Source organism: Pleuronectes platessa, chromosome 1 (assembly GCF_947347685.1).
Source record: "Pleuronectes platessa chromosome 1, fPlePla1.1, whole genome shotgun sequence".
Taxonomy (NCBI): Eukaryota; Metazoa; Chordata; class Actinopteri; order Pleuronectiformes; family Pleuronectidae; genus Pleuronectes; species Pleuronectes platessa.
In genome coordinates this window covers 14,425,947-14,452,259 of record NC_070626.1, presented here as the reverse complement: position 1 = coordinate 14,452,259, position 26,313 = coordinate 14,425,947, and the positions used below count along the sequence as shown (strand labels likewise).

The window sequence follows — 26,313 nt, the reverse complement described above, 5'->3', positions numbered from 1 at the left end:
ATACTGGACTAAACAAGTGCAGGATGATCTTGATCTATGGCTCACTGGGAGGACTGCCTGCGTTTAGTGAAATCCTCCAAATGGTAATACTGCAGGACAAGTGAGTGGGTGCTTGCCTTAAAGAGGGAAGGAGAGGACAGCAACTCCGGACCCTCTCAGATTTCCTCCTAGAACTCCATTCCCAGAACACATTCGTTGATAAATTTAGTCTAAAACTCTCTCTGCATGTCAAACAAGCAACAACTACCCACTCCAACCAGTCCACAGATTGAAGACTCACAGGGCTCATCCAGGACCGGCCAGAAGAGTTCTTGTGCCATGTGGAGAGGACCAGTCAGAATTGGAGGAGCAGGACCTTCAGAGTTCAAGGAGATCTCTGCATCCATCCACAGGTGTTGTGCTAAACCAAGACAATAGAGACTTTATGGAAGGCAACCAGTAATCCGATTTTTGGACCATTATGTCTGAGATCCTGACATGTTCTAAGACGTTACACAACATAGTGCAAAGCAGCACAGGACTTTGAACCACATGGAGCCATGTCCATTCAGAGGAGCAAGACAGAGACAGCCCCAACTGGTCCTGGGTCCTGGGTAACCAAACTAAAATACTCTTCTTTATTTATTCTGTGCCGTTAAATGAACTAAGGACAATTTAATAAACACAGAGTAAAAGAGCATTTTGAAAAAACAAACTGTTGTAGTAGTAGTAGACAAGTTATTTGTATTGGCCTTACTTGTCCATGTTTTGCTAGAGGTATTACAGTATTATATAGAGTATATTATCAGTACATTATCAGTATATACTGTATATACTATATTATAGTCTATTTTGTGTTTCATAAAATGTCCTCAGACCCCTTACCTGTGACAGGACTGTTACTACTAAAAAAAAAAAGAAACTCAGATTTGAATTAATGACTGCCAAAAAAAACAACATCGACTTCTTACAGTATTTCTGCAAAATGAATCTCCAGCGTGCACCTGTGTATGAGGAGAGGCTCGAGGGTTCACCAGACCAGTCAGAGGGTTTAAAGTTGACTTCCAAGAAATCTTGGCAATGTCCTTCAAACACCATGATCAAATAACGCGCTCGTTCTGTGTGTGTGTGTGTCTCTGTGTGTGTGTGTGTGTGTGTTTGTGTTTGCATTTGCGGGAGTTGGTGTCGGTGTGTGTGTGTGTCTCTCTGTTGTGCAGCCGTATACTTTACAGCCAGTTCTTAGTGTGGGTCTACTGGTTCCAGGGACAAAGTGTAGGAGCTTTCATCTGTGTGTGCAGTATGTGCCAGATCAACAGCTCATAGCTCCACGCATGACCTCAAGCCCACATGCATACTTATTAAGGCACATTACAGCACAGTTTGCAAAGCTATTACATAACGGACCCACCATGCTGAGGGCCTGAGAGGAGCCTTGTGGCAGTGTTAGGTCTCTACATGTGCTGCTCCTCCTTCAGAGTACATCTGCCTGAAGTGATTCGAGTTCACTGCATGCGTTTGTTCCTCTGGTTACTTTTAGTGGTATTCACCCTGTTGGATCATTTGTAGTCTCAAACATTAGAGAAATAATTGTGTTGTTTGTGATGTTTTCTTTTGGAGATCTCTGTCTATTGAGCTCTATATTATGTTACAATGCACAAATATAAAAGAACAATAAAAAACAAACAAAACCTAAAAACTTCCAAATTTAAAACTTGGTTTTTAGGCCTTTAAAGTTTAATTACTTTAGAGTTAAAACTTTAAAACCTTAAACCCAGTAGTTGTTTCCGCCCACACATTATGAATACATGAATAAAATGTTAAAAATATTTCTGGGATGTAGCAGAAACCAGAAATGGCCCATATTAAAACAAAACCAAAATATAAAAAATATCAATACAGGGTGTGTATATATATATATAGAGTGAGAGAGTGAGTATTTGTTTAACATAAAATAAATTCATTGAAGGAAGAATATTTGCTATGAATACAAAATGAATAACAGAGTCTAGCAGAGCTTTTTAACTCTCTTTGTGTACATGGAAAATTACATGGTGGAATCCAATAAATATATGTTTTTATTCCAAACTCTGACCTATTCTCTTGGAAAATTTTCAAAATGTTCAAAATGTTCAAAATGAGCGTCCTTTCTAACAATTTTCTTGGTAATCCATTCAGTTGTTGTGTAATCCTGCTAACTAACAGACAAGCCAACCAACATCAAAACATATGTGAAGAAAAATCATTGTCAGTGTAGTAAAATATCTAATATACTTCATAATCTATAATGTGCAAATTAATTATAATTATGCATTTGCACATTAAATTTGGAAACATTTGTTGATCGCAACCTCTTATTGAATCTAATGCTAATTAGCTTCATAACAGCCTGTTGTATTGCTTAAGATAACTCGAGGTCTTCATGAACTGTGAAGACAGACCCATGCATTGTTTATGATGCTCATAAACCTTGGAATCTAACAACTGCTCCACATTATATAAGAGGATTTACATGTATCCTCCAGTCGGCCAGAAGCAGGGAGAGACCACATTAACATCAGGATTAGAGGCGAAAAGAAAAAAAGGTATTGGGACCAGGTCATAAAACTAAATGAGAGACAATGTTTAGTACTACATTTGTTCCAGCATGTGTCGGATGTTGTTGTTTAGTTGGATTTGTGACTGTGCTCACAGAGCTTTAATAGAAGTCGTCTGGCCCCCTGGAAACCAGACTAATCAAATTTCTCTAAAGCCACTGCTCATGTCTGCTGTACGACTCCATGTTGGAGGGCGGCCTCAATGGTTAATATGAGATGTGTGTCTCAGACGAGCCCTCTGATTGGCTCACACAGCCCATACCCCCCTATAGACACCATCTCTATGGCGATGAAAATGAATGCATTCTTGACCTCAGGGCGTGTTCCTGTCAGGCTACCCCTGCCTCAGCAAACCACCTTCTTCCTCCCTCACGTGTCTGTCATGGGGCAACCCCCCCCCCCACACACACATACACACACACACTCATGCACACACACAGTTCATGCATACAGAAAGTTAACATTAACCCAAAAAAATAAACAAACGGAGCACATGGCCAAGACCTCAACCAATATAATGCAAAAAACAAGGTTCAACAACGGAGGGTAGGGTTAGTGCAGCACACTGAATGTGTTTTTTTATTCATATACCTCATATTTCTATAAATGGTATGTTACATTCACAAAAGCGGTTATCTCCTTTAAATACATTTACTGAGTCAATACACTACAGGTTTTTTATGTACGCTTATAATATACCATAAGCAACAGTCAGTACAACTTGCAAACTGAAGCAATTAAACCAGTTCTTCTCCTCCGTCACAGTTCAGTGGCTTTTTATTGGCTGCCGTACATCCACGTTCACACAGCACTAACATTCTGCAAATTCTCTCTATCTCTTGCCCACTCGTTTATCTCTCTCTCTCTCTCTCTCTCTCTCTCTCTCTCTCTCTCTCTCTCTCTCTCTCTCTCTCTCTCTCTCCAGCCTACTCATGTATCTCCCTCTCTAAGCCCCACCTTACCCCTCCCACCCCCCTGTAGTTGGCTACTTGTTGCTCCCTGATGAATGACCTCAGTTCTTAGAAAACTCAACACGTGTTTCCTTGTTCCCGCTCTGGCTGCCTGGTGTTGATCGTGTGTATGTGTGTGCTTGTGTGCTTCTGTGCTTGTGTGTGTGTGTCCAACAATGGAAATGACGAGGTCACATGTGTATGTTCAGTACTGTTATGCAGTCCATGTATGTATGTATTGACGGAGAGAGCAACAACTGATCCATGGCCATGAACTTCATCACATATTGGGTTTGGGGTTTCATACACACACACACACACACACACATAAGTACACACAAAGTCATACACACACACACACCTCATTCTTCGGCAGCGGGAGCAGTTGGAGACCGATTCTCAGAATCAGTGAACAACAACAAAAAGCCATGAGTCCCACGTCGGGGAATAGCCTTACATAACCTTACTATGTGTTCTGTGCAACAACTACTGGGGACTGTGCAGTGGTTGTAGAAGCAATACTTGTAACTTTACTGTTAACAAAATGGAATCTTGGTTTGCAGCCACGCACCAAACATATACATCACATACAACAAACAGTCATTTTCAAAACGATTAAATCAAATTTTTATGGTTAGAGATTTGATTTGGATGTGGATTCCTGAGAACAGCTCAAACCAAGGGAGCATTTTGCATATTTAGCTTGAAATGTGTAGTGTACGTGTGTGTGTGTGTGTGGTTGCATCTTTTTATTTGAGGAGGTTGAAGCGTGTGTGGGCATGTTCCTCCGCCGCTGGCAGAGAACCGAAGCCATTAGATGCTTTACATGAGTTCTGGTGCATGTGATTGATCTGCAGTTACTCTTTGTTTAGACAACCTCTGTCTCTTTCTCTAATGGATCCAGTGCTTTATCTCTCTTTATTTGCTGTAACAGTATACATCAGGTTTGCAGTCTCCTCCTCTTTCTCCAGAGGGCACATACCTATCATGCAGTACCCATGCAACATGTCGATAATTGAGGCAACTGGCCAAGTGAACTGTAGAGAAAATACTAACATACCACAGGCAATATTCATGCAATCATATTCTAATTATGGGCTATGAGCAGCTGTCAATATAAAGTGTGTCCAATATCATGCATGTGATTTAACTTAATTGTTTTGCAGTAAAAGTTGTAAAGTTTAAGCTTTCTTGTTGAGTCTTAAACCTGAAGTGCGAAGCCAGTGGCTGGAGGAATTAGGTTTTCGGGTTGTCGGTTCATCCAGCCCATTCTAGCTACTGTGACCTCAAAACCACTTTTGTGGGATTTAATTCTAAGACCTCCTCGAGACATGGTGACCTCCTAACATTTTAAATGCAATATATCAGAAATAACCTGAAGGGACTGAAACTGCACTGATAAGCAGAGTCATGCAACCACAGGGCAGACATTTTTTGTACAAATTAAATAAATAAGCAGTAACTACAATGTTTAGGCCTCTTTGTAGTCTTTATGCTAAGCTATATGCTAACAAATGCCTGGTTATGGCCTCCTATTTACCATGCAGATGCAAGAGGCTCTGTAAAGGCTGTGTAGTGCTCTGGACTCAAAGCATCACAGCAGGTGGATGGATTGACATTTTGGCAACTGAGACCCAGTCAGTGCATAGCTCAGATACGGATGCCTTTGAGCTCCCTGAATGTGACTATTCTTATCTCTGCTCCACTTGTGTGTCTTCAGAACCCTGTTTACTGTTGCTCTCGTCGCAGTCAGACGTCATTCACACATGCATGTAGGTTTTTAGAATATGTCTGTCTCGGTTGAATGTAGGAAGATGCACAATTTGTTTAATACAGACTATATAGTTTATAGTATGTAGTATGAATAACTATGGAGTTTCAAAGGAGAATGTTTTGCTCAACATAAACAAGGCAGTGGTACAATCCATCGTCTCATCATACTCTCATTACTTTTTATCTATTGTATGACAACTAAGCTCCTAGGGTTGCACATTATGGATGATGATGTACATATTTAACAAGACCCTGTTCGAATCAAGATATCGTTTTTTTTGCCTTCGACCTTGATTTACAGATATTACGTATAATTACCTTGTTTTAAGAAGAGAGGAGGAATGCAACTGAGACAGCAATAAGACATCTGAACTTCAGAGAAGCACTGCAGCTACTTCAACCTCAGGCTTCTAACCACATCTCACTCAAATCAGCTTTCAGCATCAGGGAAAGGAAAATGAAATAAATCAGAGGCCACCTTTTAAAGAGGCATCTTTAAAAAATAAATAAAGGCTACGTTGATTTCTGTTAATTAATATAAGTTACAACCATTAACAAGAACCTTTGGGTTGCCAGGAAATGAAATTCAGGGTGTTTAGTTGTGAATATGTAAGGTCATTATAAAGTAAAGAATTTCTCACAGCAGAAGTCAGCATGTGATTTGTAACTGTAAATACATTAATACATAATGAGTAAAGTGTTGTAACAACAATCCAAGTGTGCAGTTGTCAAAGTATATTAATACATTAATATCGCTCCATATTCCCAGCAGCTGTGGACTGGAGGGGTCTCTATCTGTTGAATTAAAACTGAAAAAGACCAAGCCCATGTCAAGGTGTTAGATACTTTTAAAAGCAAAGACCTACGTTTTAAGCCTGACCTCCATTTGGATTTTATTTATTTATCATTATATCATTATTATATTTCAGCCTGTTTTCTTATAAATTATCTTACCATTTTAAGATTGTGTTCCTTTTTTGTATAAAACGGTGAGACATCATTTCCTCAGTTCCTGTTGTGTACTTCTCAATGTTCTATTAAGCTCTTGCTTTGTATGCACCCTTGTGCATGAATGTGTGTATGCACATAAGTATATGTAAGTGCGTTTATGTGAGTCAGTTACGTTTTGTTTGTATGGAAAAATGCTACATAAATAAAGTTGATTGAAGAGAATAAACACGTCACCCCAATGATCTCATCATAATAAATCAATAACAAATCAATATTTAATCATACATGAGACCGCACGGAGGAGAAGTTTACAGTGAATACTGACCAGGGACTGTAGGCAATGAAGATAAAATCAAAAATGTATAGATGATTTCAAGAGGGAAAGGTATTATGTCAACAATATGTGACGTCGACACGGGCTCAGCCAATGGGCTCGCTGTGTGTCTGCAGTGGGAGGAATATGTTAACTTCGGTTTTAAAAAGCGAAGCTGCTCTCGGTTTTAAAAATAACGTGAGTTGAGAGACGGCGTCAGCGTGTGATGAGAGGAGCGCACACCGAACCGGAGCGAAACGGCACCAGTGCACCGGGCGACCGGGGGGAGCGGGTCATTCTGGTTTCCTTTGAATGGCGGAAACGCACCCTGAGAAACAAGACGCGTGAATAAATAATGTGAGTAAAAGACGAGAAGAGCGATTTCTATACGATTAGAGTCTATGGTCTATGTGAAGGGGGGGGGGGGGGGGCTGTTTAATGTGTGTGTAATGAGTGTGCGATGTGTGTGTTATGTGTTTGTAATGCGTGCGTAATGTGTTTGAATGACGGCACACTGCAGAGCCTCACCCCGTGTGTGCAGATGTTTACATGTCGCACACACACACACATGTCTCTACACCACCGCTGTGTGATCCGCATTTTGATGCACCAACATCACAAACATCTATTTATGTTTGTTGTGTTGGGGAGGTGAAGATGGAGGATGAGGTCAAATGAATACGTGTGTTTGTGTGTGTGTGTGTGTGTGTGTGTGTGTGTGTGTGTGTGTGTGTGTGTGTGTTTGTGTGTGTGTGTGTGTGTGTGTGTATGTGTGTGTGTGTGTGTGTGTGTGTGTGTGTGTTTGTGTGTGTGTCTGTGTGTAGGTATGACAGTCAGGAGCACTGTAGTGTCAAACTGCTTCAGTCACACTAAATTGATTTATTTTGATAATCCTTATCATCATGTGAATCGGCCCCTCTACTTCCTCCGTCTCAAGCCTCTGTGTTTATATCTGCTTATATCTGTGCTGTAGTGTGTGTGTGTGAGAGAGAGAGAGAGTGAGAGAAAGGAGAGAGAGAGAGAGAGAGGAGAGAGAGAGAGAGAGAGAGAGAGAGAGAGAGAGAGAGAGAGAGAGAGAACGAATCAGCCTCTGTGGGGATCGTGTTGTAGCTTTGACTCTGCGTTGTTGTTCACTTTGGATTCCAGTGTCTTTAGAATGTGTTGTTGTTATTGTCGTATAACGATACAGCATGTCCATTGAATGACTGACTGACATTATGAGTTGTCTCGTGATTGGTCATTACACAATGGAGGAGCATTGTGATTGGCTGTTTCCGCAAAGCTGTCCTGGGAGGAGTGGGCAAGGCTTTGGTAGTACTGTGTGTGTGTGTGTGTGTGTGTGTGTGTGTGTGTGTGTGTGTGTGTGTGTGTGTGTGTGTGTGCTGTGTGTGTGTGTGTGTGTGTGTGTGTGTGTGTGTGTGTGTGTGTGTGTGTGTGTGTGTGTTCTTGTGAATACTTGTACTTGTGTCTTTTGAGGACCATTTTGAGCATAGACCTACAGATTGAGGACATTCTTGTTAAGTAGTTAGTTAATCTTGGTCAGTCGTAATTCTGTCAAAGGGCTGTTTAAGTTATAATTATATAACTAGTTTTAGTTTTGGCTTGGGTAAAGTAAATGCTCATAGAGGAGGCAGGGGCCTGAGATGTTCATTTTTAAACTACAAAAAGTTAGTTCAAATTAAGTTACAGTTAGGGTCAAGGGAAGGTAAGGGTCTCTTTAGGACCTTTTCCATAATAAACAGGGACCTTGTCAGGTACAGTAGACGTCATGGAGACTGAAGCTCAGTCCCAATGAGGCTAAAGGTAATTTCTGAGGTCCTGGTTACCGTTAGAGATTAGAGGTAAGATGTGAATTATTGGTTGGTATAAAATTAGTGGTTTAATTGGTCATGGTTAAGTTTAGTGATAAGGTTTTGGTGAGGGCTGTCCACAATGAAAGGGTGTCCTAACAAGGTTTGTGTGTGAATGAATGGTCCCATCTTACTGCACGTGGCCTATGCTGACAGTGATATCTGTTCTGAGGCGTGTCCGAGAACGACAGCATGTGACTTTGTGTTCGTACGATTCATAGAAAAAAAACGGGATAAGGGAGCGAGAGTAAGACAAAGGGCGCCATAAAATTATGTAATCAACGTCTGACACCTCCACTCCCAGTTCTTGGAAAATAAGTCGGTTACACCAAGAGTATACATTAAAAAAAATCCATCCTCACATAATGGAAGTATATGGAATTTAAAATTCTTAGAATTCCAAAGCCCTCTCTTGGAACAGTTTACCTGGAGCTACTCCTTAAACTATCTGTAGAGCTCAAATAGCTGAGGTAGGAAAATATATTTTATTTCACTTGGACTAACTGTTCAAAGAAAGATAAGTCTTAAGACCAGTATGTGTTGCATATGTGATATTTTTACAAAGGTATCGTTATATGTGGTCTGGACAGTGTTAGATTAGTGTTCAAGTGTGTTGTTATGTTACAGCAGGTCGGGCTTTATCCTGCTTAAACATTCTTATTATTGTCATCATTATTCTTATTATCATTCATATCGTTATTCTTATTAATCATTAGAGCTGAACAGTCCTCCTCAGTGCTCTACATGGTGGCCAAAATATTAGTCCCTGAGTCAGCATATAGTGATATTATATGTTTTCTCTACTTCCTTTCTATCTTTCTTTCTGTCTTCCATCCTGATTTGTTGAATAAGTAGTTAGAACAGACACATGATTACATATTTTGGATTGCACAACGGAGCTGTTTACCGTCTACTCTTACATGTGGTTACTTCCACGAATCAACAAAGTACAGCTATTAACACAACATAAACTAAACTCCTCAGTCCCCTGCCACTCGGAATATGTTTCCCTGCCCTTGTCTCCCTCCCTGTCTCCGGCGGTCCTGCCAAATCAACAACCACATATATCTCAGCCCTGTGAATGCGTTTCCCTGTCTCCTTCTCTCTACACGGCCATGTTTGGCATTCTAAACAGACAGCATTAGAGGCTGTGGATGAAAAAGACTGGCACGGCACCACAGGTTTAATCTTGTCCCCGATGAAGTGTACTGCAGAGAGGACAAGGCATTTCAGTCACAGTTTTTCTTTTCAAAACTAAGAAAAAATAAATATATATCTTTTTTTATATTCATGCACCCAAACATACACAAACAAAATATTGACAGCACCACAAGAATGGAGGAAAGAATGTGAAACTGTGTACGGTAATCTCAGCAGCTCGGTATTGCAAGAGTGGCCTGCCTGTGCAGGCAGTGACTGGACACAGTAGATCAATAATGTATTTTTGATGTAGTGGGAAGTCAGGAAGGTTCTGTGGTCCATTTAAGGTCATTTGTTCAACATGACGTAAATAAAACTTTATTTTCTGGGCTTTAGAAATTATGGATAAGAAATCAACAAGGGTCCCAACTTTCCTTTTGCTTTTCTCTCCCTGTCCGTGTCCAGTTGCAGACCATGAACTATGTGGGTCAGTTGGCGGGCCAGATGTTTGGGCAAGTCAAGGAGCTGTACAGAGGTCTCAACCCCGCAACACTGTCTGGATGCATCGATGTCATCGTGGTGCGGCAGCCCGATGGCTCCCTGCAGTGCTCCCCCTTTCACGTCCGCTTCGGCAAGATGGGCGTCCTGCAATCCCGTGAAAAAGTGGTGAGATCAGAGTGCTCGCTCCCTCTCTCACACCTCTCTAATGCACAGCTTATTTGTGTGTTAAAAGTTAGTCCTGAAGTATTGATACAAAAGTGCAAAAATAGGAAAGAAAAAATACAGAATAAGAATTTGAACCTGCGTGCACTGGTGTTCTCTGTGTTTTCCTGCGTCCTCCAACAGTCCACAGACTTAGGTTAATTGGCGAATGTAAATTGCTTGTTAGTCGTGTGATTGGCTGGTGACCTGGGTGTACCCCACCTTTCAGCACAGTGTCAGCTGGCCTTGGCTCCAGCCCTCCGCAGCCCTCAGAGGACAAGCAGTATGGATAATGAACGGAACAATGAATATTCAGCAGGCTGAATTAGGAATGAGACAGAACTGGGTAACAGTACATTAAAAAGGAATGAAAGTACAGCAGCTTTGTGTATTGTGTACTGAAGGATGCATCTCTATTTCTTGACAATGGCCAAAAGTTTGAGAAAGCTGTTTGTGGGTAATTCAAAACTCATAAACTTTTAAATTGATGGAAGTTATTAGAAATGTTCGGCATAAAAAAGAGAATTCGATTAGTGGTAGTCAAGGTAATGGAATCTGTATTTGTAAGAGAAAAAAGTTAATCTCAGAGTGAAGTTTTGAATCCATGTTAATGTGGTTAGAACATGTTAAGGACTGTTTCATGTGTCCTGCAGGTGGACATAGAGATCAATGGAGAGCCGGTGAGTCTGCACATGAAGCTGGGAGAGAATGGAGAGGCCTTCTTCGTCAAAGAGACGGAGAACATGCTGGTGAGTAGTGATTGACAGGGTCATTAGGAGACACGCACAGATATAGGAGGGGACATAACTTACTGACATGAAGGTCGTATGGTTACAGCTAAAATACAGGCGGTGCTCCACTGGGAATCATCGACGACTGATTAAGCCACAATGTATATATGGCACACATTTAGGAACAAATGTTGCAGCTTGATTAAGTTTAAGGGGACGATTGGGCCATGATGGAAGTTTGTGCTCTACTGAGTGGGTGAAGCATTAAAGTTATTATAGTAACTTCAGGATCGACTGTGGAAACTAAAAAATTCACACAAATAGTGAATTTTTTTTTTTTCTTATACAATGTGTCTGGAAAGCAGCTTGGTGTTACAACACAATGTTTTTGGATGGATGTGTTTATATAGTCTGAATATAAAATATGAATCATCTGTTCATACTGCTATATAACTAGATTAAATATCCTTAGAAATATTTTCATGGCCATACAATTAGTGTTTTACTCAATCAAGATCCCATGCAGTGCTTGCAACAGTGTATTCATCTTGGTATTTGTGCTTGAATGCATTTAATGTGGTTCACTACTAGATGCCGGCAAAGTCTACTGTGGAAAATACAGAGGCAAATGCACAACCATGGGTTTTTTCCTAGAGCCATCTTTCAATTGTCAGTGTGATAATGCCTCCACTAAATCAGACAAAGAAAAAATCCTTACCCATCAAACTGCTGCTGTGCAAGTGGGCACCAACTCCGTTTAAGTGCAAGCAATCGATACCAGGGAACCAGGTTTTCCTCCAGGTTTATAGAGGGAAGAGACAGAAAGAAAGGAAGAAACAAAGAAGTGAGGGAAGGATAACATGACAGAAAGATGGATGACCTTTCCAGGCAAATGACAAATGCACAAATTAAATCTGTCTGTTTTGAATGAAGAGTAAAAAAACACACACAAAACAATCTACTGATCTGAGACCCTGCAACAAATCAGGTAAAGACTTAAAAATGGCATCTGAAATATAAGCTCATGGACAACAAGGAACAAGTGCATCCGTCCCTTTGTGGCATCCTGTCTGCCAGCAGGACGCATCCTGGATATAAACCAACATGGAAGTACAACGTGTGCAGCAAAAATGCAAACGTTGCAGAAAATAATCTGACGTGGGAACATTTCCTTTTCTCTGACAACTGATTTTGAAAGGTGATTAGCAAGGACTCATGGGAGGGTTGGGGGGATTTGGAGGGGCTGCTGTGATGACGTGAACAAGGATAAGTGACAAATCAGGAATTAAGAGTAATAATGTCACAATCCGAGAAGAGCCACTTCCTAATCGGAGGTATTACTTTGGTGAGATTTAGTTTTCATTACTTAATGCCTCCCACAGTCAATAGGTTTCATTCCTCTTTAGAGTGGGTCCTTCAACAATGTTGTGATGCCTCAGCACTTCATAAATTGGAAAATAATGGCCTGTGTGTGTTATACAGTTTAGGCCTAGTGTCAAATCCTCCCCCCGTCCCTATTCCCCCTCGGCAGAGTGGAAAACCACCCGGGGGGCTATTTATAGCTCCACCAAATTCTCTGCTTCTACCAATGGTTGCACAGAGACGACTCCCAGACACTGGCTGTCACTGATCTGTGTACAGTCAACACAGAAGGGGAGACAGACGTCACACACACACATACAGATACAGTGAGAGAACAGGTTAGGGCAAACAGGACACACAGCATGTGGCTAGCACAAGACAGACAAGGTCACACACACACACACACACACACGCACACACAAACACACACGCATACAGGCCATGAGGCCAGTAATGGTTTACTATGTTATCACCTCATCGATCTGAATGTAAAATGATCAACATCGTTCATGAGGAACTACTCGACATCGAGCCCAGTCCCCTGTGCCTCTGACCTGATCCTCCTTCACAATCTCCACCTCTCTCTTCCTCCGGCTGTGGTTTTTTAGCTGGGGCTTGTGTTCGGTCAAATAGATCCTGCATGTGAAACATTAACCAAATGTTCCAGCAGAAATGAATCTTCACGCTGTTGAGCATCAGGCGCTTCTGAAAACCTCGGACATAAAAGGACACGTGGTGTGATCTCTCTTTAAATGTATTGTCGGTCTGCTGAAATGTTGAAAATATGATTGAAAATATATCCAAAAAGTGTCACATGTATTTATTTAAGTGTGCAGAAAATCCTATGGACAGAAATTACATTTGCAGCTTTGAGAGAAACATTTTGCTCTTAGTCTTTGTGGCCTGAGGTACCAAAAACAGTGAAATTAACTGAATGAGGTTTCTGGCATGGATGTCTGCACTGAGGCAATATCTTGTAAGCAGATTAGCTGTGACCCGTCATCGTGCACAGTCTGAGCACTGTCCCTTCTCCTCACCCTTCAAAATAAACTGTGTGGAGCTGTGTCATAACACGTGCACTGCAAAGCATCTGTTGGCCATGCTCGGATCATCTCTTGAGGTCACTCATTTCTCTGTGTGTCTGTCTTTCTCTTTCTGCTTCAGTCACTGTGGAGACACGGCTCCAGTGTGATAATGTTAATCTCAGCTCAACAGCAAATTCCCACCGGATCATTTAGACCCCAAAACTAAATTGTATCTCTTCAGTCAGACCCATTTTCTACTCTCACATACATATATATTGTTTAAGCTGTGCCCGCTTCATTGGTTTTCATTGTATAGCTTCATTTGATCTCATGAAGTGAACCATGATGTTGGACCGCAGCGACCTCATGTCATAACGTCATGCTCCTCTGTTGGCAGGAAGTTGTGCCGTACTACTTGGCAACATCACCCATCAGGTCAATCGGAGAGGAGTTAATGGAGTCCCAGCTGGGCAGGGGCCTTCCTCGTCACCATGGTAGGGCCTAATAATAAAAAAAAGAAAACATGCTTGGGCTTTTTTTAACCCCCGTACTGACGACAGCCACGTGAGGCTTTCTGTTTTCATGTTGTCTGTCCCACTCTTTAAAACATGATGTTTCAAAGAATGCCTTGAGGGAGTTTCTTCAAATCTGGTACAAGCATTCACTTAGACTCAAGGATGAACTGAAATTTAGTGGCCAAAGGTCAAGGTCACAGTGACCTCAAGGCATGTTTTTGATCTTGTGAGTACATTCGCTTAAGATCACCTTGAGATGAATCTATTCAAATTTCGAACAAATGTTCACTTGATTGACTGATTTGATTTCAGTGTTCAAAGGTCAAAGGTCAAAGGTCACAGCGACCTAATATGAGTCTGGGAAAAAATGTATTTCGACTGAAACTGCACTGGTAGATGGAGGCATACAGCCAGAGTGCAGTAATTCAAGTTTTGAACAGTTTTCATGTTTCTGTCTTCGCATAGACACTTTACCCTGCAACTCGCTTCCAGTCCAGAACCTGGGACACCAGCAAAGTGATGGTGTGGTGAACAAGAAGAGGAGGAAGAGGAGGAGGAAGATACGGCAAGAGGGAGGCGGAGGTGGAGGAGGGAGACGAGAAGAGAGCGGGGAAGAGTTCTCGGAGGATGAGGACATGTTTACTATTGACTTGAGCTCGGACGAGGAAAGAGACTCTGACGTCAGCAGGTGTGTGTTTGTGTGTGTGTACGTGAGAAAGGGTGTGACTGTGTGTGTGAGGCTTTCAGGGACGGTAGAAAATTCAAAACTCCCTCAGCATTCGACTATTGTTAATCTTTATCTGTAAGAGGAGTTAGAGGGGCCAAGCCTTTTTAATGCTGGTCAGTCTGTTCCATTGCTGTTGTAAACAGCCTTCTTCATCAGGCACAATGTTGCTTGTGACTGTCTGAGCCACATTCACACACACACACACACACACACACACACACACACACACACACACACACACACACACACACACACACTCATACAGCGCTTCTATGGTCGTTGCTGTGCTTTTTCAATCATGCACCATTCACACACACAGCTATCAGGGGTAATTTGGAGAACACAGTCTATCTTGCATGCAGACTGGAGGAGCCAGGGGATCATACCACCAACCTTCTGGTGAGGATGATCCACATGAATGTGCCTGTACGATGACAGTCTACCTACATTCATAACCAAATGTGTCAACTTGTGTTGTTAGGGTTTGATTTAATTTATTAAATCCTTTCTGGTATAATAAATATTGATTTCAAAAGCATCTGTGAAACAAGTGAGAAGAGCTTTGGGAAATATCATGAAAATACCAGGGAAATAATTTCTCAAAGTAAGAAGCTGATGGATAGAAAACAGATATCATTTCAGTGTGCTTGTGGGTGCATGTTTGTGTGTATCTGCGTGAAAGATCAGTGAAAAGCAGCTCTGCTTGCTGGATCAACTCCAGGGATTTGTCCTGTTCCCACAGTGCACTCTGTCTCTTTTAAGTAATGGCTCACACTGTCGTCCTTCCTGCAGGGGCTCCGATCTTTTTTAAGGTCTGCTACTTGGCAGCATTGGAAAATTCCTGAGACCTTTTCCAAAACATGCAAAATGTGTAACTACTTCATAGTGAACTCGATGAGAAAATCTTCTACACTGTTTGTATTGACTCGTTACAGACGGAATATTGAATGACTGTAAAAAAACAGATTTTAATTTGTTTAGACCTGCAGAGAGATATTCATAATTGTGTGTGTGTGTGTGTGTTTGTGATTAGGCCTATGTACGGTGATCATGGGACTACAGCCATCACCCATTCACAGCCCAGCACTGATTGGACTCGTTCTCAGAGGTATTGTTTGAAACACACACACATGAAAGACATGAAACCCACACACACACACACACACACACGATGATGAACTAATCCTGGTACTATTCTTAACGCTCTCGACTCTATTCAGTTAATTTTGTTCTCAGCATTTTAATACATGTGTATATGTGTTTTAATACACTGTCCTCACTATAAGTAAATAAATTAACTGTCTTTCACTCTCTCTCTCTCTCTCTCCCTCTGTTTGTCCCTTTTTTCTGTTATTGCTCGTCTTTTTTTATCTTCCCTTAGTCAAGCGATTAAGGAGTCTCTTTCCATCCCTCCGCCATGTGGTCTGTCCTTCTCCTGTCCTCAGCAGACCTCTCACTTCTCTTCTCTTGTTAGGTATCACCTTCACTTTACCATCTCTCAGTGCTGCCAACCAAGTGAAGAAAAAGATACAATTGGTCCAATTCAATTTTATTAATGAATCTTATGCTGCTGTATTTCATTGCTGTATTTTGAGGTTTATTTTGTTTCTGCTGTGAAGTACAAACTCAAATAAATCAAACACCTGATCATCTCTCTCCCAGCAACCCCGATGATTCACGGTCATCAACACCAAAGAGCGACTCAGAGCTAACCAATCAGAATAAAGACAACCCAGAGATGCTTTGGACCTGGGGGGAGCTGCCACAGGCTGCCCAGGTACACACACACACACACACACACACACTCATACACACACACACTTACAGGTGAAAATGATGGCTTATGGCCACTAATTCCCGAACAAAGTATATCCAAAAGTACTGTAAAGGTGCTATTGTTGATGACCAGAAGTTCTCAGTGATTCTCTGATGTGTGTGCGTGTGTGTGTGTGTGTGTGTGTGTGTGTGTGTGTGTCTGTGTCTGTGTCTGTGTGTGTGTGTGTGTGTGTGTGTGTGTGTGTGTGTGTGTGTGTAACCACAATGATAAATGAAGAAATACAGGGGTCGCAGTTCCCTATTAGGTATGCACGAGCTGCAGCATGTTAGGGATGGTGCCCGAGCAGCAGAGCCAACACATTTTTTAAATAAATAAGAATAAACATTTGAACACCAATTATAGCATTCTAATAGCATTTGTATATTTTAAAATTCTATATATAATGGACTATATCGATGCAGTGCTTAGAACAAGCACACAGGGAAGTTAGAGTTCGGGTTAGGATCAGCTTTACTAATATTGTGTGAAAACTTTGTCTCTACAGCCGGACTTCCTGACTTCGCACCTGAGGCAGGAGCTGGACCCGAATGTCTCTGTCCCACTGTCAGCCAGCACTCACTTCAGAGCTATCAGTGACAGAGGACCCCCTTCCCTCACTCTCTATGGCACCCAGCCAGGGGAGAGCACTGGTACTGGTGGGTATGAGGACCCTGAGGAAACCAGACACAGAGCCAGAGATGGACTAGGTGATAAGACTGGGTACAAGGCTGGAGGGGAGCCAGGTATTTATGCAGGGGACAATTATGCTTCTTTAGTGCAAAGCATTCTCTAGATGTGCTGAGTCAAACATGTCTAGAAGAGTTTATTGGGTACTTTTCTCAGGTCCGACTCTCAGAACAGAACCTGCCATTTAGTGACCTCCAGAGGTCTTTTTTGAAAGTGCAAGTTTCACAGACGTCACTGCTGAATGTTTCAGGAGTCACATCCGTGCATGAACCATGAATATACAGGGTGCTCTTGAAGTTAACTTAATCTGTTTCAGTAGATTTTGTTGAGCCATTACTTTTATTGATTGCATCAATTGATTCTCTGTTGTTGTTTTATTTCCTCAGAGAGGCAGGTGGAGAATGTGGGGCTGTTGTGTACGGAGATTGAGGGTCTAACAGCCGGCTCAGTGTCTCCCAGGATTCTCCTCGATCATCTGGACGAAGGTGGAAACAGAGGAAGTCCCATCAGAACAACCGATTCACCCTCCAAGAGGAAAGGTATGTGTTTCTGTGAGCAACACAAAGAATTATCCCGAATGGGAAGTGTTGTAATATAAATATATCTTAAAATGTTCCCCCTGAGCAGGTGCGATATATTCTTCTTTTCAGAAAAGAGGAGCCAACACCTGGGTTCCGATGGTGTGTACCTGGATGACCTTACAGAGCTGGAGCCTGAAGTCGCTGCTCTCTACTTCCCTAAAAGGTATCAGGATCTGAGTGGAACATGTTGATATTCTTAAAAGTACATTTAAAACCCACTTATTTATTCTGGCTTTTATAAAAGGTATAATAATTGTTATCATTATTGTTTATTATATCCTATTAGGCTTTATACCACATTTGTTTTTAATCATTATTATTACTTATTTTACTATCAGTGAGTGTGTTTCTCTCTCTCCTCAGCGATGGAGGCAGCAGCTCAATGAAAGCAGACTCGGAGATGATGATGATGGGAGTGCGGGGCGCTAATCAATCGCCACAGTCGGTGGGCAGCAGTGGGATGGACAGCGGCATGGACAGTCTGTCCGACCAGTTAGGAGACCTGCCACACGTCACCATCTCATTGTGTGGAGGGCTCACTGACAACAGGGAGATCACAAGAGGTAGGTCCAGGAAGTAGCAAGGGGGCGCTGTCATCATTCATACTGATAAGATCAAATAAAATACATGTATATTCAAATGTTACGAGTATTCAAAATGAATATGAGTAGAAAACATGCAAGAGTCACTGCAAAGAATCTGAGACAGATTTAGCTCATCCACAGCACAACGAAGATGAAGACTGGCAAAGATCTATTTCACATTTCAGTGAAACATTGTGATACATTTTCAAAAAGTATAAGGTCACAGAGCTGACACTGAACAATATTTCTGTCTGTCGTGTGTGTGTGTGTGTGTGTGTGTGTGTGTGTGTGTGTGTGTGTGTGTGTGTGTGTGTGTGTGTGTGTGTTCTTCCTGACACAGAGCAGTTCCAGGAGAGGGCAGTTTCTTTCAAGCAGTTCTCGGAAAACCCGTCTCTTATTGAGGACCCCAACCTGGTGGTGAAAATAGGAAACAAGTATGTACGGTGATATTTAACACCACAGAGTGTTACACATCACTGCTGAGAGCAGACACTATGAACACCATCCCATATTTGTTGTTTAAAAGGTCTGTCAAACATGTCAGCTTTTCTATTTTTTGCAGATAGAAGTCCAAGGTTTTAAGAAGTGCTTCTAACTCTCTTTACATCTGATGCAGATACTACAACTGGAACACAGCAGCTCCCGTCATGCTGGCCATGCAGGTCTATCAGAAACCTCTGCCACAGGTAAGACCACTGCAGTGACACACACATATGTCTCACTTTGACTGAATGTTTTGCTTCTTAAGTGTTGGTAGAAGTACTGAGATCTTCAGTTAGAGGATCCATTATTAGGAAATTGAGTTATAGTCAGGACTTGTGCAACAGTATATATTATTGGATTACTATTGCTTTGTTGACAATTATTATTATTATTATAATTACATTTGATAGATGTCGTTTGTTGTGTCTACTCCCTGAATCACACCCCTGTGCACTCCAGAGCCTTTCGTACGCATTAATGCTTCTTAACCTAATGTTTCACTCTGGTTTAGTGTTTTCATTGTCAGCATCTTCTCTTTATTTTAACCAATCGCTAAAATGTTACTAAACGCTACCAAACAAGTTTGTTCCTGGCTCTAATGATCATGGACACATCACATCAGAGCTGCCAGTGTTGTACCACAGTGAAATATTGTTTTGAATCTAACTGTTCTCCGGACACTTTAATAATGTCATGTCTTTATCCTCCTCCTCAATTTTGTTCCCTTTTAATTTGCACATTTTATTTCTGCCACCATCCATCCCTCCAAGTTTTGGTGTTTGAGTTACGTGTTTACTGTGTTTGGGCTCTTCTCGTACTGCCTCCCCGGCCTGTTTGGCTCCAGCCCACCCCAGCCTGTATGATGTTTACTGGCTTTGCTTTCAGTGTTGGTCAGAGCATGTCTGTGTCTTGTCATTATTTACCATCTTTGTCATTCTGATTGTCTTTGTCTTGCATGCCTCCTTTTGCTGTGTCTTGCTGTATTTTTTCCACCGCTGTCCAGTCACAGAATTCTCTTCTTCCAAGTTTTCACTTTAGATCCTTTGATTATTGTTTGCATGAACACTGCCTTTATTTTGGTGAGTTATTTAGAGTTGAGTGTTGTCTGAAATGTGTTGTTTGTTATGTTGCATTTGACATTTTTGGTTCATTTGTTTGTGGGTTTATTTGTTTTTGACTCCGAGTTTATTTGAGTTTTTCCGTCAGTTTTGAGTTGTATGTGCACGGTTGTCTTCAGGCCTCAGTGGAGAACATCATGAAGGAGAAGATGCCAAAGAAAGGAGGACGCTGGTGGTTCTCGTGGAGGAGCGGGAACAGTGAATCCAAATCGGTAAGTTTACACATTATTAATGAAACAGTCTTTTCTGGGTTGTTTTTCCAGTCGATTAACTCAGTTGTTACCTTTGACCTCTGTTCAATTCAGGAATCAGTGTCAGAGGCCGGGGGAGTCAGAGGAGAGAGCTCCCTCACGATGGCCTCAGTGAACAGGTCACTTTTTTCATTCTTCCGTTTTTCCACTTTTTCAATTCCCACATTTCTCTGATGATTACTTCCATTCTCATTAGGTGAAATGGTCTCATCTTATACCAAATTCCTCTTTGACTTTTCAGGATGAAGGACGAGTCGTCCTCAAGTGATGAGGACCACAGATCCTCCAATCACATGTCAGGATCCTGCCAGGCAGAGCCCATGATGAGTTCTGGCAGCATCTGCTATACGAAGACTCTGCGGCTCACCTCAGAGCAACTGGTACGTTTTCTTACGCCTCCTGAAATATCCAAACAAGTTGGTTAATGGCAGCTTTGTGTCACTATTACATAATGTATTGACTATTTACTATGCAGACCCTCGTTCATTCACCGCATTAAGCTTGACCAAAAAGTCAATTGTTGAGCTACATATTTAAAATGTGATTTCAAGTTCAAAACCCGATCACAAATATTGGATGGAAAGATAGTTGGCTACATTTTGTGTCTCTATATGTAAAGTAAGTTATTTTCATAGTGTAACAGCAGAATGAATTCACAACAACAATGTGAAAATAACCTTGTGATGCCCGTTCTTAAGTTGTATGATGTCACAGTAGACCAAGTTACAAATTGTGACCTGCTTCTTGCTACATAAGATTGTAAGGAACACCCCACATATTGTTGTGTTTCTGCAAGTGTTCATTGTGTGTCTGAGCTTGTCTCTTCATGCATGTGTTGTGTGTGTTTATAGGCCAGCCTGCAGCTGAAGGACGGTCCTAATGAGGTGGTGTTCAGTGTGACAACTCAGTATCAGGGCACCTGTCGCTGCATTGGCGCAATTTATCTTTGGAGCTGGGATGACAAGATAGTCATCTCCGATATAGACGGAACCATCACGAGGTAAGAGACAGCAAGTTAGCCACCCTCTGATGGTAAACCAGTTCACTTTCAGCTGTTCACCAGTAGATGTCACACTTTACACAGATTCGGGCACTCGCGTTATGTGAGTGCACATGAGAAAAAGAAGCTGTTAAGTACATGTGGTCTGTTGGTGTGATGTTGCCTCCCTCATGTGTCGCTATAGGTCCGACACGCTGGGTCACATCCTCCCCACCCTGGGTAAAGACTGGACCCACCAGGGAATCGCACGGCTCTACCACAGAGTCAGCCAGTGAGTGCAACCTCACAGCCCGCACACACTGTACAGAGTGTAGTTGTAAGGACATCTGAATAAAGGTTTTAAAATGAATATCACCTTTATTTTTGAAATTCATTCCTTATCTCCTTCAACTAAGTAACATTATTAAGGATTAAATGTTTTACGTTTACATTTCTCCAACGGTCTGATCGTCACTCTAACGATCTTCGAAACCAAAGTGCACAGCTAAATACAAGCTCTGTCTGTGTCACAGGAACGGATATAAATTCATGTACTGCTCGGCGAGGGCCATCGGCATGGCGGACATGACGAGAGGCTACCTGCACTGGGTCAATGAGAGGGGAACCATGCTGCCAATAGGTCCGGTGCTGCTCAGCCCCAGCAGCCTGTTCTCTGCCCTGCACAGGTCAGACACACAGCCTGGGGATCAAAGTGCTTTGTTGGAGCGATCAGACTTCATGTGGACTTGAAGCACTACAGAAAAAGACGTGTTAAAAGTGATGTTTGTTTACTATTTCATGTTGTGTTGTGAAGGGAGGTGATTGAGAAGAAACCAGAGAAGTTTAAGATCGAGTGCCTCACAGACATTAAGCAGCTTTTCTACCCCAACACGGAACCTTTCTACGCTGCCTTTGGCAACAGAGCTACAGTAAGTCGACTGCACGCAGACACACACACACACGCACATGCACACACACACACACACCATGCAGATATTGAGGATGCATTAAAGAGTGTAATTGCATCTTGTTACGGCCCCATGACTTGTCCTTCTTATGGGACGATGCTGATCTTTTTTGTGTATTTGTGATTTCAGGATGTGTATTCCTATAAGGAGGTGGGTGTTCCACTCAACAGGATTTTTACTGTCAATCCCAAAGGGGAGCTCATACAGGAGCATGCCAAGACAAATATCTCCTCGTAAGTGATTTTCTCTGCTTCTTTTACTTGTTTAATCCATGCAAGCAGTGGACATAAGTAAGTGAACGTCCCTAATTAAAATCTGTAAATGTCTCACTCTCAGCTTCGGGCGTCTCTGCGATATGGTCGACCATGTCTTCCCAGTCCTGATTCAAAACGGGGGCTCAGACCTCCCCTGCTCTGACACGTTTGACCAGTGCGACTACTGGAACAAAGCACTTCCTGATGGCGCCAACCAGGATGAGGAAGAAGAAGACCCACAGCCCCTTAAGACAAGCTGAGGAAACCCCATTGAATCCAGCACAGAGGTCACTGCACTCCAGCTTTTCTTTAAATCGCAGTCATCACACAACACTGCTGTCAGTGGTTTTGTGATCGAAGTGAGTGGAGATGCAGGTTCGATTCATCCAAGAACTTTGAGAAATGTACTCAAACATAAAATGATTTAAGGAACTGAGCGCTGTGACTTAACATAAATAACTGTGACTACTGAAACAAAAGAGAAGTACGAGACCTCAAAGACAACCTTACTGGGGAAAAAATAGGAATTGATACAACCTGTGTCGGCAAAACAAGTGTGTGTGTGTGTGTGGGGGGGGGGGGGGACGTAGAGAGGAATCCTCAACACACAATCACATTTCACAATTTTACAAGTGCATTGACTCACGACACGCAAACATCAGTAAAACTGCATAACACAGCTATACACATTTTAATTCTAGTCACCATTCTCCCCCACATCACATAGAATTTATAGTTGTAGACAGAAAAGCAACAACACAAAACTCAATCTTATGTGCGAATATGGATTAATGTCAGGGCTTGTTTGAAATCAATTTCTCTCCATTCATATCGCCTAACAAACGTTTTCTGGATTTTGTTCTAAACACAAGTAACTGTTAAAAGACCTTTCTTTATTATAAGCATCAGCTGTCACAAGCTGGCTATAGTTAAACAACAATAATGAGCAACATTAAATATATTCTATTGAGTTATTTAGATCTCAGTTTCTTCTTGCATCAGTCATTTTTTATATATTTTTATGGAAGTATTCTGGCTTTTCTTTTATCCATAACACACAGCAGACACTCAGCATCTTGTTCCATCTGCTCGAGGTGTGTGGCTGTAGTCAGCACGCTCAGCAGATACAGCACCAGAAACAACACATAACACTATAGAAAAAAAACGTTGGGAAACTGCAGAAACAACTAGAGGCACAGATCATGTATCCAGTCTTTTTCTGTGGCCAGCTCCTCAGCAGCTCCAGTTAAGGCGTGTGGTCATTTGACCGTGCTACTGTGAACAATTCTAGATATCCAACAAAGTGCTCAGTGCGCTCAAGTGCTCCAGGGACATGCAGGACAATGCAACTAGTCAAGTGTTCTTTACGTCTGTTTTTGATATACATACATGTGTGTGAATACATTAACTCTAGTGACATGCTAGAATGTAGAACATGAACCACTCACAGTGTGTGTTATTCCAATGACTAATGCTCATCAATGCAATTACTGTATAAGGTTATACAGGATAAGGTCAGGTTTGGTCAGTTTTATGGTCGCTGCATAAATCAGTATACTTTCTGTCTTATATATTTATTTATTTATATGTGTATGTATACATACATATATACATTTATGTATTTATATACATGCATCCGCACAAACACAAATAGTTGTTCGTAGATGTCTTTCATTATGTGTTCATCCATAAATAATATATGCTGTTACGCAGTAATGGGAGATGGACGTCTGTCTGTTTATTTTTTTTAGCACTTATATAGATTTAAGCTAGGGGAAACCACTGTAAATAATAATTAACAATATTCTTTTATGAAGTGACCTTTAAAAAAAGAATCTTTTAAAATACTTGTTACTGGTTGTCATTCAAACACACTTGCATCCATTACTATAACTCTGACTCCATTAAACCAGTGGCCACCTGTTGCCCTAAGAGGTGTCAGTTTCAACATGTGGCCACGAAAAGCCATAGATCAACATTTCAGTATTTTAAGAAAGCCAATAGACGGATTCACTGTCCCTGATGTAAAGTCAGCTGGTAATTGGACGTTTTGCTTTGTTTTGTTGCCTCTGGTTTATCGCAGGCAAAATGCTTTTACCTTTTTGGAAAAATAAAAATAAACCCATGTAAAAACTCTGGAGTTGAATGTTCGACAGCTTCAAGAAAAGAAAAAAAAAGAAAATGACTGTAGTTCCCTGCTGATTTTTTTATGATTGAAAATAATCTGAAATTAATTCACCAGATTCTAGTTAGAAATCAACAGGGACATTTGTGCTCTGATATTAATGTGTGATATGTTGAAGAAATGTGAAAACTAAATGCCAGAATACAGTTAACAAGACCTCTTAGTGTGTTATACCGTTTGAACATAGGATAGATGTGTATCTGTGATCCTGCTGGAAGGAAAACTAGTCAGGAGTCCACTGAGAGGAATCCAGTGTAATCTATGTAAGAGGAAAACATACATGTTGTTGTAATGTTAAAACTGCATATTTACATGGATGTAACATTGACTGTTTCTTCCCCTAATCTTTGTACGGCACTTAACGAAAGGAACAGATTCAATAATATGGCTTCCACAATTCATAACAATGGGATTTACAGTTATGAAACAGATTGTCTCAGTTTAGGGCTTTGACTTTGTTATGTCTTTTTCTTAGTTTGTTTGGAAATAGTTTCTAAATTGAATCATAATCTGCTAATCCCTCTGCCATATTAATAGATCATTTTGTGATTTTCTTTTCATAATTACATTATAAATATCTCCTTATTAGTAGATCTTATCAATGAAATGTGGAAGTCCAAATAAGAAAAGAGGATTTTGCTAATGCAACGCTACTTATATTAGAGTCAATCATCTCTCCGATGATGAATGTTCACCTCATTCTTTCTGTGAAAGATTTGTGAAAGGTCTTGACTAATTATCAGGTCTCTCTCTGTGTTGGCATGAATGTGGATCCGGTCTGCTGTCCTGTGTAAAGGTTTTGCTTTGGGCCGCTCAACAGGCAGCCTACCGCAGGGTGCAGTGCGAGCTACTGTTATCAACGTTGTTGGAATAAATCTGTGCTACGGACAAATTTTTCAATAAACTCAACTTTGATTACTTCTTTGATACGCTTGTCCAATCAATGCTCCTTTCTTTGTTGTCTTATTGCAACTTGAACATGAAACCTCAACAGAGCAGATACACTGTAACTCTGAACAGTTTTCTCCTGGTGCTTTCCACATTATTGTATTGAGACCTGCCCCTGGGAGATTGTCGGATGTATTAGTGGATCAGTTTCTGCTCTGGAGGGAGAAATGAATGTGAACATCACGGTCTCTCTCAATCTCTGCTGTCTTTTTAAGTACGTAGCATCTGTTTCATGTTTAAAGACAAAGTTGTGTTTTTAAATGAAGGTCAATGTTTAAATGCCCTTTTTCTTTCCTGCTGTTTTTCGTTCTCACACCACTTTTTTTCTTACTGTTCAGTTTTAAATGTCAGTTATACTACATGGATGATGAAAAACAGAGCCCTGCTTGTCAGTTGTAGGAATAAAAACAAGAACTTTAGTCTTTTCTTTCCTCTCTCTCGTTTAAACCATTTCATCACATTCCTTCAACTTCTCCATTTCCCCCAAGTGTGACCGCTTGACCTCACACACGCCCACACGCAAACAGAGAGAGAGAAAGAGAGTGAGAGATCATCCTCTACATAAATACACATACATTTAACAAAATACGCATGATGCAGGGTTGTTGTATCAGTCTGTGTAATGCAGGTGTACCTGATAAACTGACCCTTGAGTGCATTCCAGACTAGATGGATTGTTGATGGCGTCACTCTGTTAACAGTGAATCCTTCCGCCAGGCTGGACAGCTGCGGATGTGAGAAGTAGGGCCCGACAAAACATATCGTTTCTTTAATCATATCCTTCGACACAATGAACATGATTTCAGAAAGTTAATTTACAAATAACAACAGTTGGTGTTTGAAGTGA

The 26,313-nt window shown here is 41.3% G+C and overlaps 1 protein-coding gene across 2 annotated transcripts; it reads left to right on the top strand.

Annotated features, from left to right (window-relative positions):
* Window positions 1-6,762: 6,762 nt before the first annotated feature.
* Window positions 6,763-25,436, top strand: lpin1a (lipin 1a). Of its 2 annotated transcripts, XM_053417956.1 has the most exons (23): window positions 6,763-6,917; window positions 10,016-10,216; window positions 10,906-11,001; window positions 13,768-13,864; window positions 14,351-14,573; window positions 15,646-15,720; window positions 15,994-16,086; window positions 16,275-16,389; window positions 16,934-17,171; window positions 17,502-17,654; window positions 17,766-17,859; window positions 18,060-18,259; window positions 18,621-18,714; window positions 18,897-18,966; window positions 20,001-20,093; window positions 20,187-20,251; window positions 20,374-20,512; window positions 20,984-21,132; window positions 21,317-21,403; window positions 21,645-21,797; window positions 21,926-22,040; window positions 22,209-22,312; window positions 22,416-25,436. In XM_053417956.1, the coding sequence occupies exons 2-23, from the start codon at window positions 10,025-10,027 to the stop codon at window positions 22,591-22,593; spliced, it is 2,823 nt and encodes a 940-aa protein (XP_053273931.1). In that variant the 5' UTR covers window positions 6,763-6,917; window positions 10,016-10,024; the 3' UTR covers window positions 22,594-25,436. The 2 variants fall into 2 exon arrangements, with proteins under 2 accessions (XP_053273931.1, XP_053273939.1); XM_053417964.1 differs by lacking the exon at window positions 15,994-16,086.
* Window positions 25,437-26,313: the final 877 nt, after the last annotated feature.